At 39.8% G+C, this 19568-nt stretch overlaps 1 protein-coding gene across 6 annotated transcripts in view; it reads left to right on the top strand.

The window, feature by feature from the left end:
• Positions 1 to 17669, top strand: part of FBXO16 (F-box protein 16) — an 82379-nt gene extending 64710 nt beyond the window's left edge. For 4 of the 6 annotated variants that reach the window (XM_056813733.1, XM_007476515.3, XM_056813737.1 and 1 more), the window contains 2 exons: positions 4316 to 4418; positions 15873 to 17669. In XM_056813733.1, the coding sequence (XP_056669711.1) occupies positions 4316 to 4418; positions 15873 to 16025 (256 nt within the window). In that variant the 3' untranslated portion in view covers positions 16026 to 17669. Of the gene's footprint in view, positions 1 to 4315; positions 4419 to 13189 lie in introns of all 6 variants that reach the window. The other 2 variants (XM_056813736.1, XM_007476518.3) reach the window with 1 other exon arrangement.
• The last annotated feature ends 1899 nt before the right edge of the window (positions 17670 to 19568 follow it).

Below are 19568 nucleotides of genomic sequence, written 5' to 3' on the forward strand. Positions count from 1 at the left end.
CCAATCAGTCCAGCAGCCTGTAGTATCCAATGCCATAAACACTGTTCCTTCCACTCTAAGCTCCTTTTTATCTTGGAGTTGGAAGGAACCTTTAGAGGTCATCTTGTCTACCTCTGCCTTTTGACTGGTGGTGATACCCAGATTAATGTGGACCCAGAAAGATGTCTTGACAGTAAATCATAGTGAAACATCATGTTCCAACGGCCATGAAGGCCACTGAAGCAGGTGCTTCCCCAGACATAAAAGAAGCCAAGTATCCACTGCCTCCTGGGCCATCACCAGTCAGCTTGACTTTTGTCCTGTCATTAGACTTGGATGCCTCTGGAAGAGAGAGTGAGGCCAACAATTTTTTACAATTCTGCTTCACTTAAATTCAACTCCCATGATGTTATTGATCCTCTTAAAAAACAAAGGACAAATAACAAGTCATAATTAATAAAGTAGGCAAATAGGCATGCCAGGAAAGGTTGCATATAATAGAGATAATAATATCTCTAGGTCTTAGAGATCAATGTAAAGCCTGAAGGCTTCTTATTCTAAGGATACTGAAACAACTTGCTGATATGATTCCTGAACTACTCACTATCAATAATCTTTAAAAGCTTGGAGAGAATGGAACAAAATCTAAAGAAAGGCAAATGTAGGCTCAACTTTTTTTTTAAAAGAAGAATACAAACTATAGATGAATAAGCTTAACTTCAATTTTTGGCAGAATTCTAAAGCAGTTTTATTAAGAATGTGGTTCATGAGCTTTAGAAAAAAGAGCAATAATCAGTAAAAGCCAAAATGGTCTATTAAGAACAGAAGATGCCAAACTAAGTTCATTTTCTTTCTTTTTTTTTTTTGGTGGGATAATTCAACTTGCAGATTAGGGGAATATAATCAATACCCAGCTTTTTTAGATTTTAGCAAAAATATTTTACAAAGGTCAGTCAACAAGCATTTATTAAATATTTCCTGTATGCTAGGCACTGCAATAAATGCTGGGGATACAATGCAAGAAAAAAAAGAAGGAATGTACTCTTTAATGGAAGAAGACCAAAAAAATAAGATTAGAAGGGGGGGGGGGAGGACAGGTGAAGCACCTTTGAAGAGACATGAAATCCTAAGAGTCAGAAGCAAAGTTAGGAGAGGAACTGGGTTATTGCCTTGCCCTTTCCAAAAATGAAGGTTCTCAGAGAAACTCATTAATGGGTGCCTTGGGAACTTGGGGTAGAAGAATGTCAGGGTAAGAAGGCAGCCAAAGTCGGTTGGTAAAATGGGAAAGTTGAAGAAATATAGTCTAGAGTAAAATAATACTATAGTTAAATTCAGAACTGGTTGAATAGCTAGAACCAGTGGGTAGTTGTTGTGCTCAGGGAGGGGTAATATCTCTGGTATGGAGGGCTTGTCATGCCCTTCTAGGGCAGCTCTCCAGTCACTGACCCTCACCTGACACCCAGCTCTCACTTGTGGCTCCTACCAGCTGCTAGCATGCAGCAGCAGCCACACCCCAGGCAACGGCTTCGACAGGCCGGCTAAACCTTGTGAGGGTAGCCATCGGGTCGACGTCGACCCCTGGTGAACCAGGGCTTTGCTCGCCCAGCATGTGAAGACTGCTTCGGCGGAACAGGCAGAAGAAACCAACAAGAAGGTTCAACGGCTGAGATGGCGATGCAGCAAAGCACTGTGGAGTGCTTAGGGCGTGATGGAGCACAAAAGACAACACGGCCATCCAATGCAGCTGAGGAAGTCTCCAGGTGTAACGACTTTTCGTGCCAATGAACCCAGGCTTCCAACGCCGAGAGAGTGGGACTGTCTCTGTGCATCGACTTTTCCACTTAAATCTTCATGCACAGGTGTCTTTGTGCACAAAGACAATCGTCATCCTCGGTTGGAGAGACAACCAACATGTAACAACAATGTCATTTTGGAGAGAACTCAAGGGATGTATTTTTAGCTCTGAACTGTTCAACATTTTTTTCAATTACTTGGATGAAGTCATAAACTACATGCTTGTCAGATCTGCAGATGACCCAAAGCAGAAAGGATAGATAACACATTAGATGGCAGGAGATGATCCAAAAAGATCTCAGCACATTAGAATAATAGACCAAGTCTAGTAAGATGATATTTAGTAGGGATAAGTGTGCTTATGCACAATTTCAAAAAAATCAACTTCATAAATACAAGATGGAGAAAGTGCCGCCAGATGACAATTCACTGAAAAAAGATCTGGATTTTTAGTGGACCAAAAACTCAATTTGACTTAATGGTATCATATGGTCAAAAAAGGCTAATACAATCTTAGGTGTAATGTTCAGAATAAGAAAGATGATAGAGCTGCCATACTCTAATCTGTCTAAAATATATTTGAAGTATTTTGTTCAGTTTGGGGTCACATTTTAGGAAGAACATAGACTGGCAGTAGAATATGTCTAGAGGAGGTTTATTAGTCTAGTGAGAAGACAGGAGAATATATGAATCTATTGAAGGAACTGAAAAACCTAGAGAAGAAAAGACTTGGTAGGAGGAATGATAGCATTATTTGAAGAGCTCTCATATAGGAAGAGGAATAGATTTGTCCAGATTAAACCCAGAGGGCAGAAATTAGAACAATTAATGGAAATTTCAAGGAGGGCAAAATTATATTGAATTTAAGAAAAATCTTACTAATCTTTAGAACTGGAATGGGCTTCCTTGGGAACTTGATGGGCTCTCTGGCCCATAAGATCTTCAAGAAAAACGCTGAATGACCATTTTGTGATTATTGTAAAGGAGATTATTTTTCAGATATAGCATTGGACTATATGGACTCTGAAGTTCTTTCTAATGTTGATATGCTGAGATATTTCCTCCAATAAGGAGGAATATCTAATTATCTTCCATTAATATCTAAAGGCAGGGAAAAATCATGAAATTTACCTTTGTTATCTTCATCCTACCTTTCTCACCATTTTGGGTCACTATCCTTTCCAGGCACTTATTCTGTGTCCCATTATAGAAGTGCTTTGCTCTTAGCAGTTGTCAGTTAACCCTCTGATGGGTTAATTGACCATTCATTAAGATATAAATATTTTAAGCATTTAGATTTATAACTTAAGAGTTATCCTTGAATCTTTGATATTTTCCTTTCCTTCATTTCTCATATTCAATCATTTATCATCTTTTTTTTGAGGGGGGGCTTTTTATTTTTGCCCAGGCTGGAATTACAGCAGCCACTCAGGGACCTAACCCCACTGAGCAGAAGCTTTGTTTTATTTCTGACCTGGTCCAGTTTGTCTCTCCTCAAGTAGCCTGATTTTACAGGTTCATCCTATAAGTGTCAGATGTAATGAGGACATCTGATTGACTTTAGCCCTGCTGTAGCTCAAAACTTCAGACTTCAAGCAATCCACCAGCTGTAGGCTCTTCCCCATCCACTCTTGCAATAGAGATTACAGGTGTGTGCCATCTGTGCCACACTCAGCCATTTGATCAGTCCTGTTGATGGGTCCTCCACATTTCTTGTATCCATTCCCTTCTCTTTTCTCAAATGGCTGTAGTTCAGATCCTTATCACCTCTTGCTTGGATTATTCCATTAGCCTGATAATTGATTCACCCATGTTCTAGACTCTTCATTCTCTGGTTCATTTTCAAGGAAACTGCCAAAGTAATTTTCCATAGATCTGATTTGTGACACTCCTATGTTTTAAAATATTCAATGACTCCCTATTTCCCCAAAGATGAAATGTAAACTCTTATTTGGGGCATTTAAAGCTTTCTATAATTTGGCTCCTTTTTGTATTATTTTCCCCATATTCTTTTCTTGTATGTATTCAAAATTCCAACCCAACTGCCCACCTCACAGTTCCCCAAATTCAGCACACTATTTCCAGTCTCTAGGACTCTGCACAGGTTATCTCTTGTGCATTTCTACCTCACTGTGTTTGCTTGGAATGTCTAGCTTCCTTCAAGCACCACTTCCTACAGAAGTCTTTCCTGATGTCTCAATAATTAGTTCTTTCACCCTTCTCAAATTAATTTGTATTTATTAAACATCATATCAGATATCATATTTCATATCTATTCTCAGTAAAATATAAAGTTCCTTGAATACTTTTATTGTTTATAGTCTTAGCACCTAGCCTAGATTTTGCTTAATGTATATTAAATTAAATTGTATCAAATTTGTTGAATCCAATGATGGATGTTCCCACATCACTTATGAAAAACTGACACACCTCTTCATTTTAATTTTTGCTTGTGCTTCTTTTCTTTTTTTAAGTTAATTTATTTAGTCAATTTAGAACTTTATTTCTTGGTTACAAGAATGCTTGTTTTCTCATTTTGTAGAAAGAAGAAAGGAAATGAATTGGCGTCAGATTTCAGCCGACAATCACATAGCAAGAAAAATAAATTTCAGGACAGAGCCAAGCTGAGGAAAGCACAATCACTGGCAAGTATTTCTGAATATCCATGTTTTATCTCACAAGTACAGGATGCTAAATCTCTATCATCGATTTGAGGAATAGAACTGTCCAGTTTTTCTATTGCCAAACTATTTCCTTAGTTATCATAGGTATGGTGCTATGTAAACATTAGAGCTCTCTATAAATGCTAGGGATTATTATTATTCTTTGCTGTTCACTATTATTAGTTTATAATTATTATTACTGTTGACATAGTTGACATATATTTGTATAGCAGCCTATGAGGTAGGCAGGATAGATATTAGTGTCCATAATAATTTCAACATCCCTCTAGCTATCCTCCCTTATTCCCGTTTGCTTTTTTGCCAATCCATATTCTTTATAGCTGGCAAAATAAGAGTCAATATAGTAAAAGGAATAAAATGCTAGGCTTGGAGTCAGGATGGCTTGGCGTCTAATCCTGCCTCTAATACTCAGCTAGCTGTGTGAGCAGTGAAGGAGTTGAGTCCCTTGGTGAATTCGCTTTTTTTACATAAAGAAGTGCAGACTCAGATTAAGTGACTCAACCAAAAGAACCCAAGTCTTAGAGCTCCTTTTTTTTTTTAACCAGGAGACAGAGTGGTAATGGTTAAAGCCAAACAAAACAGCATCCTATCTATATTGGTTTTATGATCACAAAACCCTTTATCCTTATCCCATTTGATCTCAATAACCTGGTCTGGTAGGTTAGACAGATGTGATTATATTCACTTTACCAGAAGTCACTGAAGCTCAGAAAAGTCAAGTATTTTGCCCAAGGATATAGAGCTACTCAGTGATAGATTTAGGACTCTACCCTAGTTTCAAGCTTAGAAACTCAGAAAATGTAATTACTTTGCCCCAAGATATAGAGCTAAGTGGAAGAATTAGAACTCCACCAGGTTTTAAAATTCAGTGTTGTCTCCACTATAACATGTTGCCTCTAAGTAAGAGAAGAGCATAGTGAGCTTTTAGTACTGGGGGGATGCCTTTCACCTACTATATTATATAAATCTGTAATTTCCCATTGTGAATATTCATATGTCAGACTATCTGCTTGTCCTATCATGCCCAAATATATTGCAGACCAACAAAACACAACCTCTTTTTTAAAAAATCCTCATCTTCTGTCTTAGAATTAATACTAAATATCGATACTAAGTTAGAAGAGAGATAAGGGCTAGGCAATTAAGGTTAAATGACTAACCCAGGGTAACACAGCCAGGAAGTGTATGAGGCCATATTTAAACCCAGGTCTTCCCAGCCCCATGCCTGGCACTCTAGTGTCATTGTGCTACCTCGCCACACAACCTCCTTCTGCAGGAAGCCTTTTCCAATCCCTTTTCACTGTAGTGCTTTCCTTGTAATTATTTCCTATTTATTCTATTTGAGCTTGCTTTGTATATATTTATTTTCACACTGTTTCCTCCATTCGATTTTGAGCTCCTTGAGGGCAGGGACTGTCTTTTGCCTCTTTCTTATATTCCCAGTGCTTATCACAATGCCTGGCATATAGTAGGTGCTTAATAAATTTTTTTTAATACATTAAATGAGGCTAGAGTGAGGTCTTTAGAAATGGTTCACATAACACCCTCTCAATAATATCATTTTGCAATCAAGTTGTAGAGAGGGTCAGCATCATAGTAGAGGTGATGGAGAGCAAGCCACCTCTGATATGTGCTGACCTTGTGACCCGGAACAAGTCCCTTTAATTTCTTGGGTCTTCAGGCTGCTGAGCATCTGCCAATCTGCATTACTCACCAAGAATTCTCTACAACAATCAATTCACAGGTACAGACGAAAAAAAAATTCTAATCAGACTCTTTTATAAAGCAGTTGTTTAATGACTCCTCTCACCTTTGCATCTGAGGGCCCCATTCAAAACACTCCTCCTTTGGCCCCCCTCCCCTATGTGTTTTGTCATATCCTATTCCACTTGCAACTGTACTATCATGTAGGGCTGTCATTTTTGCTTGCATTTGTATCTCCTGTGCTTACCGTAGTGCCTGGCACAGAGGAGGCACCTAGTAAATGCTTCTTCATTCATTCATGGCAAGATTGTTGGGCTCACAGTTCCTATGAAATGACTGTGTCTTGTAATGTTTCATTTAAGGTTTCAAAGACCAGTTAACAAGCTAGAGAAGCACGGGCATGCCTGTACGTTGAAATTTCCTTGGATTCTCTTCAGCCCATCACTGATCTTTTTTTCAAAGCCCCATCTTCAAATACATTCTTGTTCTTTAAAGAACATTCACAAGATGAGGCAGTTGTGGGGCAGAGACAGGAGAAGTGGGATAAGAGCTACCCTAGGACAGAAGGATTCCAAATGCATCTGAGTATCATTCGAAGGGGGTTATTGAAAAATGCTTGCAAGCTGTGACAAGAAGGCTGTCTCCATATGAATATTCACAATGGGAAAATGGGTTCTTATTTATTTACTTGTTTGTTTTTACTAACCTTTACATTTCTGTAATATCAGTTCTAAGACAGAAGAACAGTGGAGGGCTATGCAATCAGGGAGTGAGGATTAAGTGACTTGCCCAAGGTCACACAGCTAGGAAGTGTCTGTGACCATATTTAAACCCAGGTCCCCTGGACGCTAGGGCTGGCACTTTATCTGTTGTACTACCTAGCTGCCCCTTCTGTCTTTAAAAAAAGGAGGGGATTGATTTTAATTATTCATTGACGTTTTGTTTTACATTATCTTGATTTCTAAACATATTTATTCCTTCATTTATACCTACCTAGTAAGACCATCCCTTATAATAAAAAATTAAATGAACCCCACTATATCTGCAAAGAAGAGAGAGATATCTTTTTTCATCTCATCTTTGGGGATGAGCTTGGTCCTGATAGTTATACAGCAATCGTCTAATATACAGTTTCTTGTTCTCTCCATTTACACCGTCATAGTTATTAAGTATATCATATTCCTGGCTCTGCTTACTTCAGTTGGTATCAATTCACAAAAGTCATCCCCTGTGTCTCTGAACATTTCTTGTTTCTTAGGGTGTAATATTATCACATTACATTCATGTACCATGACATTTTTTTTAATCATTCCTCAGTTACAGTGTAAGTAAGCTCCTTCAGGGCAGGGGTTGTCTTTTGCTTCTTTTTGTATCCCTAGTACTTAACACAGTGCCTGGCATATAGTAGGTGCTTTGGGGGGGATGATCAGTTGTTTTTCAGTCATGCCTGACTCTTCATGACCCCATTTGGGATTCTCTTGGCAAAGATACTTCTCCATTTCCTTCTCCAGTTCATTTTACAGATGAGGAAACTGCGGCAAATAGGGTTAAGTGACTTGCCCAGAGTCACCCAGCTGATAAGTATCTGAGGCCAGATTTGAACTCAGGAAGACTTCCTGGTGCTCTATTCATTGAAATACTTAGCTACTCATAGTGGATGCTTAATAAATGTTCCTCCTCTTTCTTTTCTCTTTCTTTTTTGTCTTCTTCTTTGCCTCCTCTTTTCCCGTTTTTATCCTTTTTTTTTCTCCTTACCTCTTCCCCTTTGCAATTTCCACTTACCATAAAATTCTTCTGATACTGCTACATAATATAAACTGTGCAGTCTGTCTGCCTGCTTGATATGTATCACCTTCAGCCTCTACAGCCTTGTTATTCAATGACTAATAATAGTTATCTATTTGATAATATTTAAGCCTCCCGACAGAAAAGGACTATTGTAGTAGGTGAACTTTGTCCTACGCTTAGTGCCATGCGACTGCCAGGACTTATGGAATGCCATTCAACATTTATTGTTGTTGATGGCATTTCATTTTCCATACTAGAAGAGAGAAAGGCTAAGTACCCCAGAGGCACAATCATCTCCCACTGAGATCCACTACTTACATTCTTGTGTCTCCTTTCCCTCCAGGAGAGCTTGTTGTACCTGCTATATCATGTCTATTTTTGTTTGATCTTGCTCCGAAAAATACATCACTCTGACATTTCAGGCTTGAGCAGATAGTCCTGTTTCTGTTCAGAAAAGATATTTTGTCAGTTATCAAATGACTATTTCTTTTCACTTAAGGGCTGAACACTAAATATTAGATATAAATTGTGAATTTGGACATATGCATTTTTCCTAACCTTTGAAAGAAATGATTGGGGGAAAAAATGATTGGAAGAAGGGTAGAGGCCAGAGCTTCTTTGTATCCCAGCCAGCTCCTTTTATGTAGTTGGCACTTATCAAATATTGGTAGAATGAATGAATCTAGACAAGTATGTTTGTACTAAAAAGAAGTGCCTCTACAAAATCACCAAAAAATCACCTGGGATTGAATATTGAAGCTTTTCTGTGCCTCAGTTTCTTCATCTTTTAAAGGGGGGGAGGTGACATTTATCCTTCCTTTCTCACAGACTTGTAAGGAAAGTACTTAATGAACTGTATAAGGAATATAAAAACAAATTATTCATGGAATTTTTGCTACAAATTACTGGGCTTCCATTTAGGGATAAATTCTGTTTTTGCTAAACTATTCAAAAAATGCCTGCCTTGGTGGACTGATAGGATGATTTCTGTTTTTATCTTTATATTCTACATCTCTCTGGTATTATGTTTTCCATTAAAAAGTCCCAGGCCAAAGGGATTATATCTTGAACCTTGTACTACACTTGGCCCCACTTTTATGTCAGCAGTTAATGTTTATTGTTGTTAGTACTGTGTCATTAAATATATGTGATATCATTTTATTGTTTTATTGTGCTTTGATCACCGGTGCTGTTGGCTATTTTCTGAAAATAAGTATTTTAGTACTTTCGGGGTGGCCCCAAATTATTACTACCAAGAATAAACCAATTGGTCAGTGCTTGTTTTTTTAACATTCTAGGTGTTTTGAACTGCTAGCGTCTTGTGCCAGGTTTGCAGATCACTTACCCATCTATTAACCCATTCTTTCTACCAAATCACCAAATTCCTCTGCTCAGTAATTCATTCACTGTATCAGTTAAGTCATATAAAGTCATATGCTTTCACTAATCTATTTTTAAAAGTTGACATATGTATACATACATACATACATATAGCTTATATATCATATATGTAATTCTGTCTTAAAGTAATAATTATAATGACGATGATGATTTAATTTATATATTACCTACTATGTGCCAGGTACTACACTAAGGATTTTACACACATTATCTCATTTGATCCTCACAACTCTGGAAAATAGGTGCTATTATTATCTCCATTACAGCTGGAAACTGAGTCAGACAGGTGACTTGCCTAGCGTCTACTAAGTATCTGAGATAAGATTTGAACTCAGGTCTTTGTGAGCTTGGAAATAAAATAAATTTAGATGAGTTTATCAATATTCACAGCTCTTCAATAGCCTTATCAGTCCTTCAGAGGTCCTACTCTGAAACAACCACTAAGGCCTCCGTGTATTCATTTATTAATTATGTGCTTACTCTATGCAAAACATTGTGCTAGGTTATGGGCAAGATTAAAAGTCTAATTAAGATAGTCTTTTAAGTTCAAAGAACTTGGAGCAACTGGGTGGCTCAGTGAATTGAGAACCAGGCCTAGAGATGGGAGTCCTGCATTCAAATGTGGCTTCAGATGCTTCCTAGCTGTGTGTTCCTGGGCAAGTCACTTAACCCCCATTGCCTAATCTTTATTGCTCCTCTGTCTTGGAACCAATACACAGTATTGATTCTAATTCTGAAGGTAAGAGGTTTTTAAAAAAAATTCAAAGAACTTAAAGTTTAATAGAATATGACAAATACATAAAATGGTAACATGATAAGTACATGTATGGAGTATGAGTGAAAACAGGGAATTCCTGAGTAAAGGAGGTAAAATTTGAGTTGTGCTTAAAAGGACAGCCAGGGAAAGAGAGAAGTACATCCTAGGCACAGGGAACAGTGTGAAGCAGGAACTGTAGCATGATGCACTATTTTCAAGGAGGACCAGTGACTCACAGGGTGATGTCTTAAGTTGCTCATGAGTTGGATGAGTGAGGCAGACTGGCACAAAGTCATCAGCCTCACTCTCTCCTCCAGAGCCATCAATGTCTAATGGCAGGACAAAAGTCAAGATGACTGGCAGTGACCAGAATGCAATGGATGACTGTCTTCTTTGACGTCTAACCAAGGTCCGAGTGCTCCACAGAGCCTACTTTAGCAGCCTTCATGGCCACTGATACAAATTATTCTCATCTAACCACTGTATGAATCTTCACATGCTTGGAGGAGACCCGCCCCAACTCACCTGACAAGTTTGAGAGCTGTGGGTTACCGTAATGTGCTTTAAGCCACCTGCCATGATGGCTTTGCCAGGGTTTGACCCCTGTGCATCCTACGGCTTCTTGGAGCCATGAGTGAGAGCTGGATGAAAGGGGGACACCAAAGGTGGATAATCAGCCCTAAAAAGGGCTCGGGAAGCCTTCCCACCAGAGGTGATGAGTAGCGATACCTCTTCTCACAAGATCAAAGGCGATCAGAGAGTAGGGATGACGTTGGTACGTTTGGAGGAATGAAGGAGAAAAACGGAAAGAATGGTGACTTGCTATCTCAGTAAAGTAGGACACCATCAAATATTCTAAGTATAAGCAATGCGATACAGTTTGGGGTGAAAGCAGGAAGGAAATGAACAGTTTCTGAGGAGAAGAAGATTAGAGAGACAAGAATTCATGATAGAGTAGGATTATTGAGCAACGGTCAAGGCCCAGCAAAAGTTATTTAGAGAACTTAAATGTATATAGTGGACAAATCAAGTTGATTTCTTGACTTTTCTCAAGAACACATAGCTATCCTAGAAGAGGAGCAGAGAAATAGGACAATAGGGGTTAACTAGGAATGATTGTTGATTTTGACAAGTAGCATAGAGTGTGTGTGTGGGGGGGTGAATCTAAGGTATTATTTAATAAAATATTAAAGAAGAGGGGTGGCATAGTGGCTAGAGCACTAGACCTGGAATAAGAAAGGACCTTAGTTAAAATATGGTCTCAGGCTCTTCCTAGCTGTGTGACCCTGTTAACCCCATTTGCCTGCCCCTTGCCTCTCTAAGAGTTGTAAGTAAGGGTTTAACATTTTTAATCTTTTAAAAAATTTTCAGAAGCAGATTCTGGGGTCATAGTTTGATCTAGAAACAAGTGAGGCCTAAGTAGAGGAGAATTGAAAAATTAGTATAGGTCAAAACCCCAAAGATTACAGTTAGGGCAAAGAGCAGATTTAGGGAGATTACAGAAATGGGAGAGAGCTAGTTCTGACCTATAAAAAACAGGTCCCTTATTCCTACTTGAAACTTCAGCAACAAATTTCTCCCTCAGCCTTTTTATGTACTGCACTGAGGGCTCTAGATACCCAGATCACAACAAATATTTCTTTAGTTGTTGGGGTTTGTCTTCAGACCTAATTGTTGAAAATTAGAATCAATACTGTGTATTGGTTCCAAGACAGAAGAGTGGTAAGGACTAGGCAATGGGGATTAAATGACTTGCTCAGAGTCACATAGCTATAGGAAGTGTCTGAGGTAAGATTTAAACCCAGGTCTTCCTGACTCCAGGCCTGGTACTCTATATGCTGAGCCACCCAGGTGCTCCCTAAAATTCTTCTTAAAAGAATGGAGGTACATCATGATATATTGAATAAGGAACCCCCATTGCCTAGCCCTTACCACCTTCCTTGCCTTGGAACCAATATACAATATTAATTCTAAGATGGAAGGTAAAGGAGGAAAGAAAGGGGGGGGGGGAGAAGGAAGGAAGAGAAAGGAAGGATAAAAGGAAGAGAAATAAAGAAGGAGGAAGAGAAAGGAAGAGAGGAAGGAAGGAAGGAAGGAAGGAAGGAAGGAAGGAAGGAAGGAAGGAAGGAAGGAAGGAAGGAAGGAAGGAAGGAAGGAAGGAAGGAATCATGGATATAAGGTGATCTGGGTTCAAGTTTTTCTTCTGAAATGCTGTTTGTGTGGCCCTGGGCAAGGTAATTAATATTTAATTGCTCTAGACAACTCTGTGAGACTATACATTGTAGAAAAAGGGCCAACTTGTATTAGGAAAAGGAGTTTTGTTACTTGGGAGTTCACTATACCAATAGAATCATGGGACCAGTCCATATCCCCTATCCTTAAAAGGATAAATAACCGTATTTTAAAAGACTGATGGTTTCATTAACAAAGACACTTCCTCCATGAGAGCAGCTAGCACCACCTCCCCTTCTCAGTAGACAGTCATCATGAACTGCAGTAACATCTTCCCCAAATTCATCACTTGATAACCAATCTTCTGGTAATGAACCCCTGCAAACTTAAGACATACAGCTTACCTCTGAGTTTCTCTAACTTGGTAAGTAGGACCTATACAATGTTGGAACTTGCCTGGAGTGGGCTTCACTAACAGAGGCCAACTTTAAACCATAATGAGGCATCAGAGCAGGACTTTAGTTTGGGACGTGAATACATTATTATGAATAATTAAAGGCTATAAACCCTACTACAGCCTATCTTTGAGCATTTATTATTATTTCTTATGCTCTAGAACTTCCTATAAAAAATTTTTTTATGAAGAGTTCAATTGTAAGAAGTAGATCATATTACTTTCACAGCATGAACCCTTGTGCCCACTGTGTTTAGAATTTCATTTTCCCCCCGGTTGACCACATGGCTGTCAGCCTGTGCTGCTTAGAAAATCAGAGGAGTGATAGCCCCTCCACCATGAGAGAACATGCCTTCCTGACTGAGGTGTCTGGGTAGTCACTAGCCCATTCTTGTATCAGAGTCAGCTAGGTTTTTTATCCATTCAACAAGTATTATTTTATCTTCATTCTTGCAGAAAAGAGAAAAAACGAATTTCTTCCAAGAACCACCAAGAACACAAAGGAATCTTTCCATCTGTCCTTCTTGCCTCAGTCTGATGTGAAAAACAAAACACTTAAAATGTGTGGAGCGTATTTAGTCATATTTTTTCCAGCCAGTCATTCTCTCTGGCTCTGGCTCTACCTGGATACTCTCTCTTTCCCAGAACAAACCTAGATTTGCTAGCATTTAGAAAATAACATCAGCAGCATCAACAAACTTTTATTAAGTCCTGTTCCTTTCCAGCTTGGTACAACCTGCCAGAGCTTCTGTTCCCTGGATAGTCTTAAGGGACCCAAGGTCAGCTCTGGAGCTTTCAGTAAGATCTGCCATAAAGGTTGGCTTTAGAATCTGCACAATAAAAAATCACATGGACAAAGACTGCATATGGGCCAGACTTTGACATGCCTGTGACTTAGGTATTACAGACAGAGGATAAGCAAAGCCTGGAATGGGATAGAAGGAAAGGAGGCTGGAGCACATTTGGGTAACTGTGCAACGCTCTCGACAATCCCAAGATGTCTTCTGCCACCAAAGTCCGTCTTTAACATCTTCTCCTGGAGATTGTCTAGTTGCAAATCCCAGAGCACTGGGATCTAAAAAGAATATTTCAGGTGACCCAAAGAGGTGTGGAAAGATTCAAGAAGTGACATGAAAAACAACGGTAAAGACTTGGATGACCAGAGAAGGAAGTGAATCGATCCTACCATGTGACTATGGGCAATTCACAATTCATTAGGCCTCACCTATAAAATGGAGATAATAATGTCTGAGTTACCTAGTTCACAGAGTGGCTTTGAAGTAATATACATGATACACATTGCAAACCTTAGTCTGGGATTATTGTTGTTGTTTTTATGTATCAAGAATGAAGAATAACAGTACTTATCTCAGAGGAAGACCTCTGCCACATTGAATAAATCTTCAATGGAGAATTTTTGAAAGGATGTAGACAAGAGTTGCATAAGATAGGATGGCATTGATGGGTTGTTATCTGCACCAGTGGGAGGAATTACTCCTATCACTGAGATCTTGTACTTGTAGATATATCAAGAAATAAACTTCCACGAACTGGTATGATTTATTAATATTGCATGAATCCCCACGAATGTGCTTGCATCTTTGGGGAGGATTTTTGTCGGCGACAGAGGTTCTCTTCTTAAATCAGTCATAATGCAAGGGCTGCTTTAGGAGTGAACTATTTTAATTTAATTATTGTTTGGTTTTTTTTCTCAATCACATGTAAACTTTTCTCTTAATGATCATTTTGTTTTAAACTCCTACCTTCTGTCTTAGAATCAATACTATGTGTTGGTTCTAAAACAGAGGAGTGGTAAGGGTTAGACAATGGAGGTTAAGTAACTTGCCCAGGGTCACACAGAGGAAGTGTCTGAAGCCACATTTTAAACCCAGGACCGCCTCTGTCTAGGCCTGGCACTCAATTCACCAAGCCACCCATCTGTCCCCTTAACATTCATTTAAAAAAATTTTAAGTTCCAAATTCTCTCTCTCCCTCCTTTTCTCTCTCCTCCCTAAGAAGGCAGGTAATTTGATATAGATTATGCATGTGCAGCCCTATTTGTCATGTTGCAAAAGAAAACATAGTCCAAAAAAACAAGAATAATAAAGAAAATTCTAAAAGTATGCTTCAATCTGCATTCATATGCTATCAGTTCTTTCTCTGGAGATGGATCACATTTTTCATCATAAGTCCTTCAGAGTTGTTTTGGACTACTAAATGAGAGGTCAGCTGCAGGGAAGATGAAAAGGCCCAGAAATCCTAAGGATGGAGCATTTATGGTGTATCCTGAGGTCAGAAGACCTAGGAGCCTGAAGGGCATAGCAATATGGTAGATGGTAAGGCCCAGAGGAAATTGGGATAGAGTGGAAGGGCAGCTGCTAAAGGCTTGATGGTCCTCTATCTTGCTGCAAAGATTATAGCTGATGACTCTTTGTTACCCTAAGGGGTGTAAGGTGAGAAAGCTAGGAGGAACCTGGTCCATCTCCTACTACTGGGGAAGAGGGAGAGGGCTGGCCGGTCTGAGTGGAAAGGAAATTCTAGTCATTCTTGAATGACCATAGATGGAATGGAGAAAGTTTGTATCCAGTCTTAAGAAAGGAGGCCTTGGCAGGAAGGCTGGAGGGAAGGGGACTCACAGGAGGCTGTTTTCACCCAGGGCTCCATGGGCATGAGTAAGGGAAAAGAGCCTCACAACTGACAGCTATTCCCACTCAATGGATGGATAGGGTCTCAGCAGTCTGGGCCCAAGGAGGGAAGAAAAGGGAAAGGATACACCTTCCTTCTCACTCCATGGTTGTCATCTGCTGTTCCCACCCAACTGCCCCAGGGGGAGAGGGAACTGATCCTTTCACAGTATGATCTTGAGGCCATCCTGATCCTCCAAGGGCTATTGGAAAGATGTAAGGCAAATACGGGCAGAAACACTCTGTAAACTGGAAATGGCTATACCAATATTATTATTTTCTCAAGGTAAAAGATAAATAAATATAGGAAGGAAAGACTCTGGAGAGTTTTTCCAGCTCCATATTGTTTTACTCTTTGATATGATCTAAACAAATATTTCTTTAAACATTGTTATTCTTTCCGAAATTAAAATATAAGCTTTATTTATGATTTCCCTCTCCTTCCGCCCCAGCAGGTATCCTTAGGGGCAGACTTCAGCTGTCCTCTGAAAGGACCAACTCACCTCAACTGGGCTTCTCATGAGTCACTCAGATGTACAAAAGGCAAAACTCAAATGGTCACACATGACTTTCAGGAGCAACGTAGAATCCTACCTTCGCCCATCTAGGCTCCAGACCTGAAAGGGAGTTGGAGCATGAAAGTGCTTTTATTGGCATCCCAAGAAGATCCGATTACATTTAATGAGTAGCTGGGCCTTTTACCCACTTGCTGTGCTGGAGATCTTTGCAGCTGAAGCATCATGTTTCCCCCAAACAATATACAGAGTGTCTTGAGCTCTGATTTGGAATCAGAGGATCTGGGTTCGGCTTACTATCTTTGCCAAATATTAGCCATGGGGCCTTGGGCGAGTCACTTCTTTCTAGTCCTCACTTTTCTCATCCATTAAATAAAGGGGTTGGACCTCTAAGGTCCCTTCCATCTCCGACCCTCTTTGGCATATGCAATTTGCACATGGCTAAGACATTTACAGACACTAAGAGAGAAGGGATCACTCACACTTTTGGGTGTGAAGACAACTAATTAAGGTTAGTATCTATCAACAGTCATAGGCAGACTAAGCAATATTGGGTGATGTTGTGAGATCTGGGTCTACCGCGTTTCCAGGGATCTTGGCTGTGATTATGAGGAAGGATAAGAATTATGGACATTTATAGCACGTTTTTTTAAAATATGCAGAATGCTCTACTTACATCATCTCATTTGAGCCTCATCACAACTCTATGAAGTATAACAGGTATTATTAATTCTATTTTTTTAATCCCTTGATTTCTGTCTTAACAACAACTCTAAAACAGAAGGGCAAGGCCTAGGCAAACAGAGTTAAGTGACTTGCCCAGGGTCACATTGCCAGGAAATATCTGAGGCCAAACTGGAACCCAGGTCCTCCTGACTCCAAGCCTGGCACTCTATCCTCGGTGCCCCCTAGCTGTCTCTATTTTTTAGACTAGGAGACAGTCACAGAGGAGTTGAGTGACTTGGACAAGATCATAGGACTAGGAAATGACAGAGGGGGATTTGAACCCAAGTCTTCCTGATTCCAAGACTTAGTACAGATACATAAAGGAAGGGTGAACCAGAACTCTTCCCAAGCCCAAATGTTAGTCATTCAGCAGAATTTCCAACTAGTAATTCAGAGGAGGGAACACGGATAAGAATTCCCAGCTAGAGAATCCACAGCCATAAGCAATTAAGTAAGCAATGGGTTCAGGAACACAGAAACTTGGTGAGGCTTGGAGGAGGAGGAGCTGTAGCCAGAAGGATACTTTCAATGGCCACTGAGCACTATGGACAGCCAGCTTTTCAAGTTTCTCCATTTAGACAGCAGTCATCTTCCAGCAAGTCTCAAATGAGCACTGACATGTTTGCATTCACCGTAGTCTAGATTTTTAAAACAGACAATCAGAATCAAGGAACTGAAGTCACTGTTCCAAGAACACAAGAATACTTTAAGAAAGCCCTAGAAGAGCCATGACATTGGGGACATGAATTCAATATTGAGCCATCTTTAACATTATGTAAACACATGTAACTCTGATACCTGACAAATATAGCTCATAACTGGACTCTCATTTACCTGAAAGGGGTAAAGAAGTAAAATGGAAACAAATGTAGGTATGTATCTGTCTTTTATATCTTATTCTCAAAATGCATACGGGTGGATGGTGAATTGTTTTTGTATTTGCTTCTAAGAATTATATGTTGTAAAATTCTAACATGATTTTCATGACAAATAAATATATCCATTACAAAAGGATCTAGCTGTTTTACTGAAAAGACTACATATACATTTTTGGATACTTTTCCATTTCCTTTCTCCCAGCCCAGTCTGAAAAGGCTCGGGGTCAGGACTTCTCATAGACTATGGCTAGGTGGGTTCGATAGCATAGTTTGAATTCTTCCTCATTTAGGGTAACAGAAGAAAGTCACAGCCAGTAAGTTTCTGCATTGATTGCCTGGTGGAGAGGGGAGGAGGAAATGTTAAAAATGTCCTACAAAGAAGCCAAAGTTGGTAAATGAGAACTGGATCAGCAAGGTGAAAGGCTAAAAGCAACAAACGATATACAGATGGGAAGCAGGATAGACATCTTTCATGGAATCCCAAAGATATTAGATCTAGGGTCACGTCAAAGCATTTTAATTTTTTAAAAGTTGGGGCAGCCAGGTGGCCCAGTGGATTGACATCCAGGCCTGGAGATAGGATGTCCTGGGTTCAAATTTAATCTCAGACACTTCCTAGCAGTCATTTATAACTCCCATTGCCTAGCCCTTACCACGCTTCTGCCTTGGAATCAATACACAGTATTGATTCTAAGACAGAAGGTAAGAAGTAAATAATGAGCCTTGGGTTTGGCAAAGACTTATGTCAATTTGCTGTACTTAACTTACTGTAAATTGTTTTTAAACTCTTGATGTGACTGGTTGACCCTTGCTCTCCAGTTTTCTTTGAATTTGGCTCTTTTGGAGTGCTTACTTTGTTGTTATTGTTCAGTTATTTCAATCATGTTTGACTCTTCCTGACTCTAGTTTTCTCAGCAAAGATAATGGAGTAGTTTGCCATTTCCTTCTCCAGCTCTTAAAGAAACTGAGGCAAACAGGTTGAAGTGACTTCCCCAGGGTCACACAGCTAGTAAGTATCTGAGGCCAGATTTGAACTCAGGAAGATGAGTTCTCCTGACTACAGGACCATCACTCTACCCACTGCACCACCTAGTTAGTTGCCCACTCCCACCTCACTGTTCATGGTCTCTGAATGGCAGTGGGTAGTCAATGTAGATAACTAATGTTGTAATCCTTGAAGGGCTTGTCAGTCAGGGCAGTATTTGTATTCCCTTGACCTTGTTATAAAATGTCTTTTTCATGGTATGCTTTACCACCAATCACTTTCACTCTGAGTGGGAACAAATCAGTGGCTGGCCCTGACCAGAGATGGATTTTGGGGAGGTTTTTAAAGTAGGCAGAAGAGGAGCCCAGGTGCCTTTCAGGACGGAGTCCGTCTCACAAGTGTAAAAGGAGTAAAATTGTTTTACTAGCATTGGGAGGACAGAACCAAAAAGACCTGTGGATGCACAAGCCCAGATAACCAGAAATTAACCAGGGTCTTAAGGAGCTTAAAGAAAGGCTTTTTGATTAGACCAGCAGGCAGTCAGATCACTCAGCAGCGAGCAAACAGAACAGGATTCAATGACAGGATTTGCTGAGCGCAGCTGCCATGGACACTCTCCTTTCCTCTGCTGGAGCTGCTCCCCTGAACTCCTGGCAAGGGCAGCAGCCCTGAATCCTCCTCTCCCCTCAGCTGGATGAACCACAGGGGGACAATCCATCTGCAATCAGTCTTAGGGCTACAGGGTTGCTGGCGATTACTGTGGCTGTACTTTAAAGTCTAGTTAAAGTTCACATACTCAGAATGAAATAGTTAACCAGGAATTGACATAATATATCCCCTCCCTAGTTTCCTCAGTTTCTATGATGATCAAAAATAAATGAATTATTCAAGATTTTCAGAACTGTTGGTTAATTTTTTTCCCTTAGAGCACCAATGAGAGAGAGAGAGAGACAGAGACAGAGACAGAGACAGAGAGAGACAGAGACAGAGACAGAGAGAGAAAGACAGAGAGACAGAGAGAGAGAGACAGAGAGAGAGAGAGAGAGA

The sequence above is a fragment of the Monodelphis domestica genome, chromosome 1 (assembly GCF_027887165.1).
Source record: "Monodelphis domestica isolate mMonDom1 chromosome 1, mMonDom1.pri, whole genome shotgun sequence".
NCBI classification, from domain to species: domain Eukaryota; kingdom Metazoa; phylum Chordata; class Mammalia; order Didelphimorphia; family Didelphidae; genus Monodelphis; species Monodelphis domestica.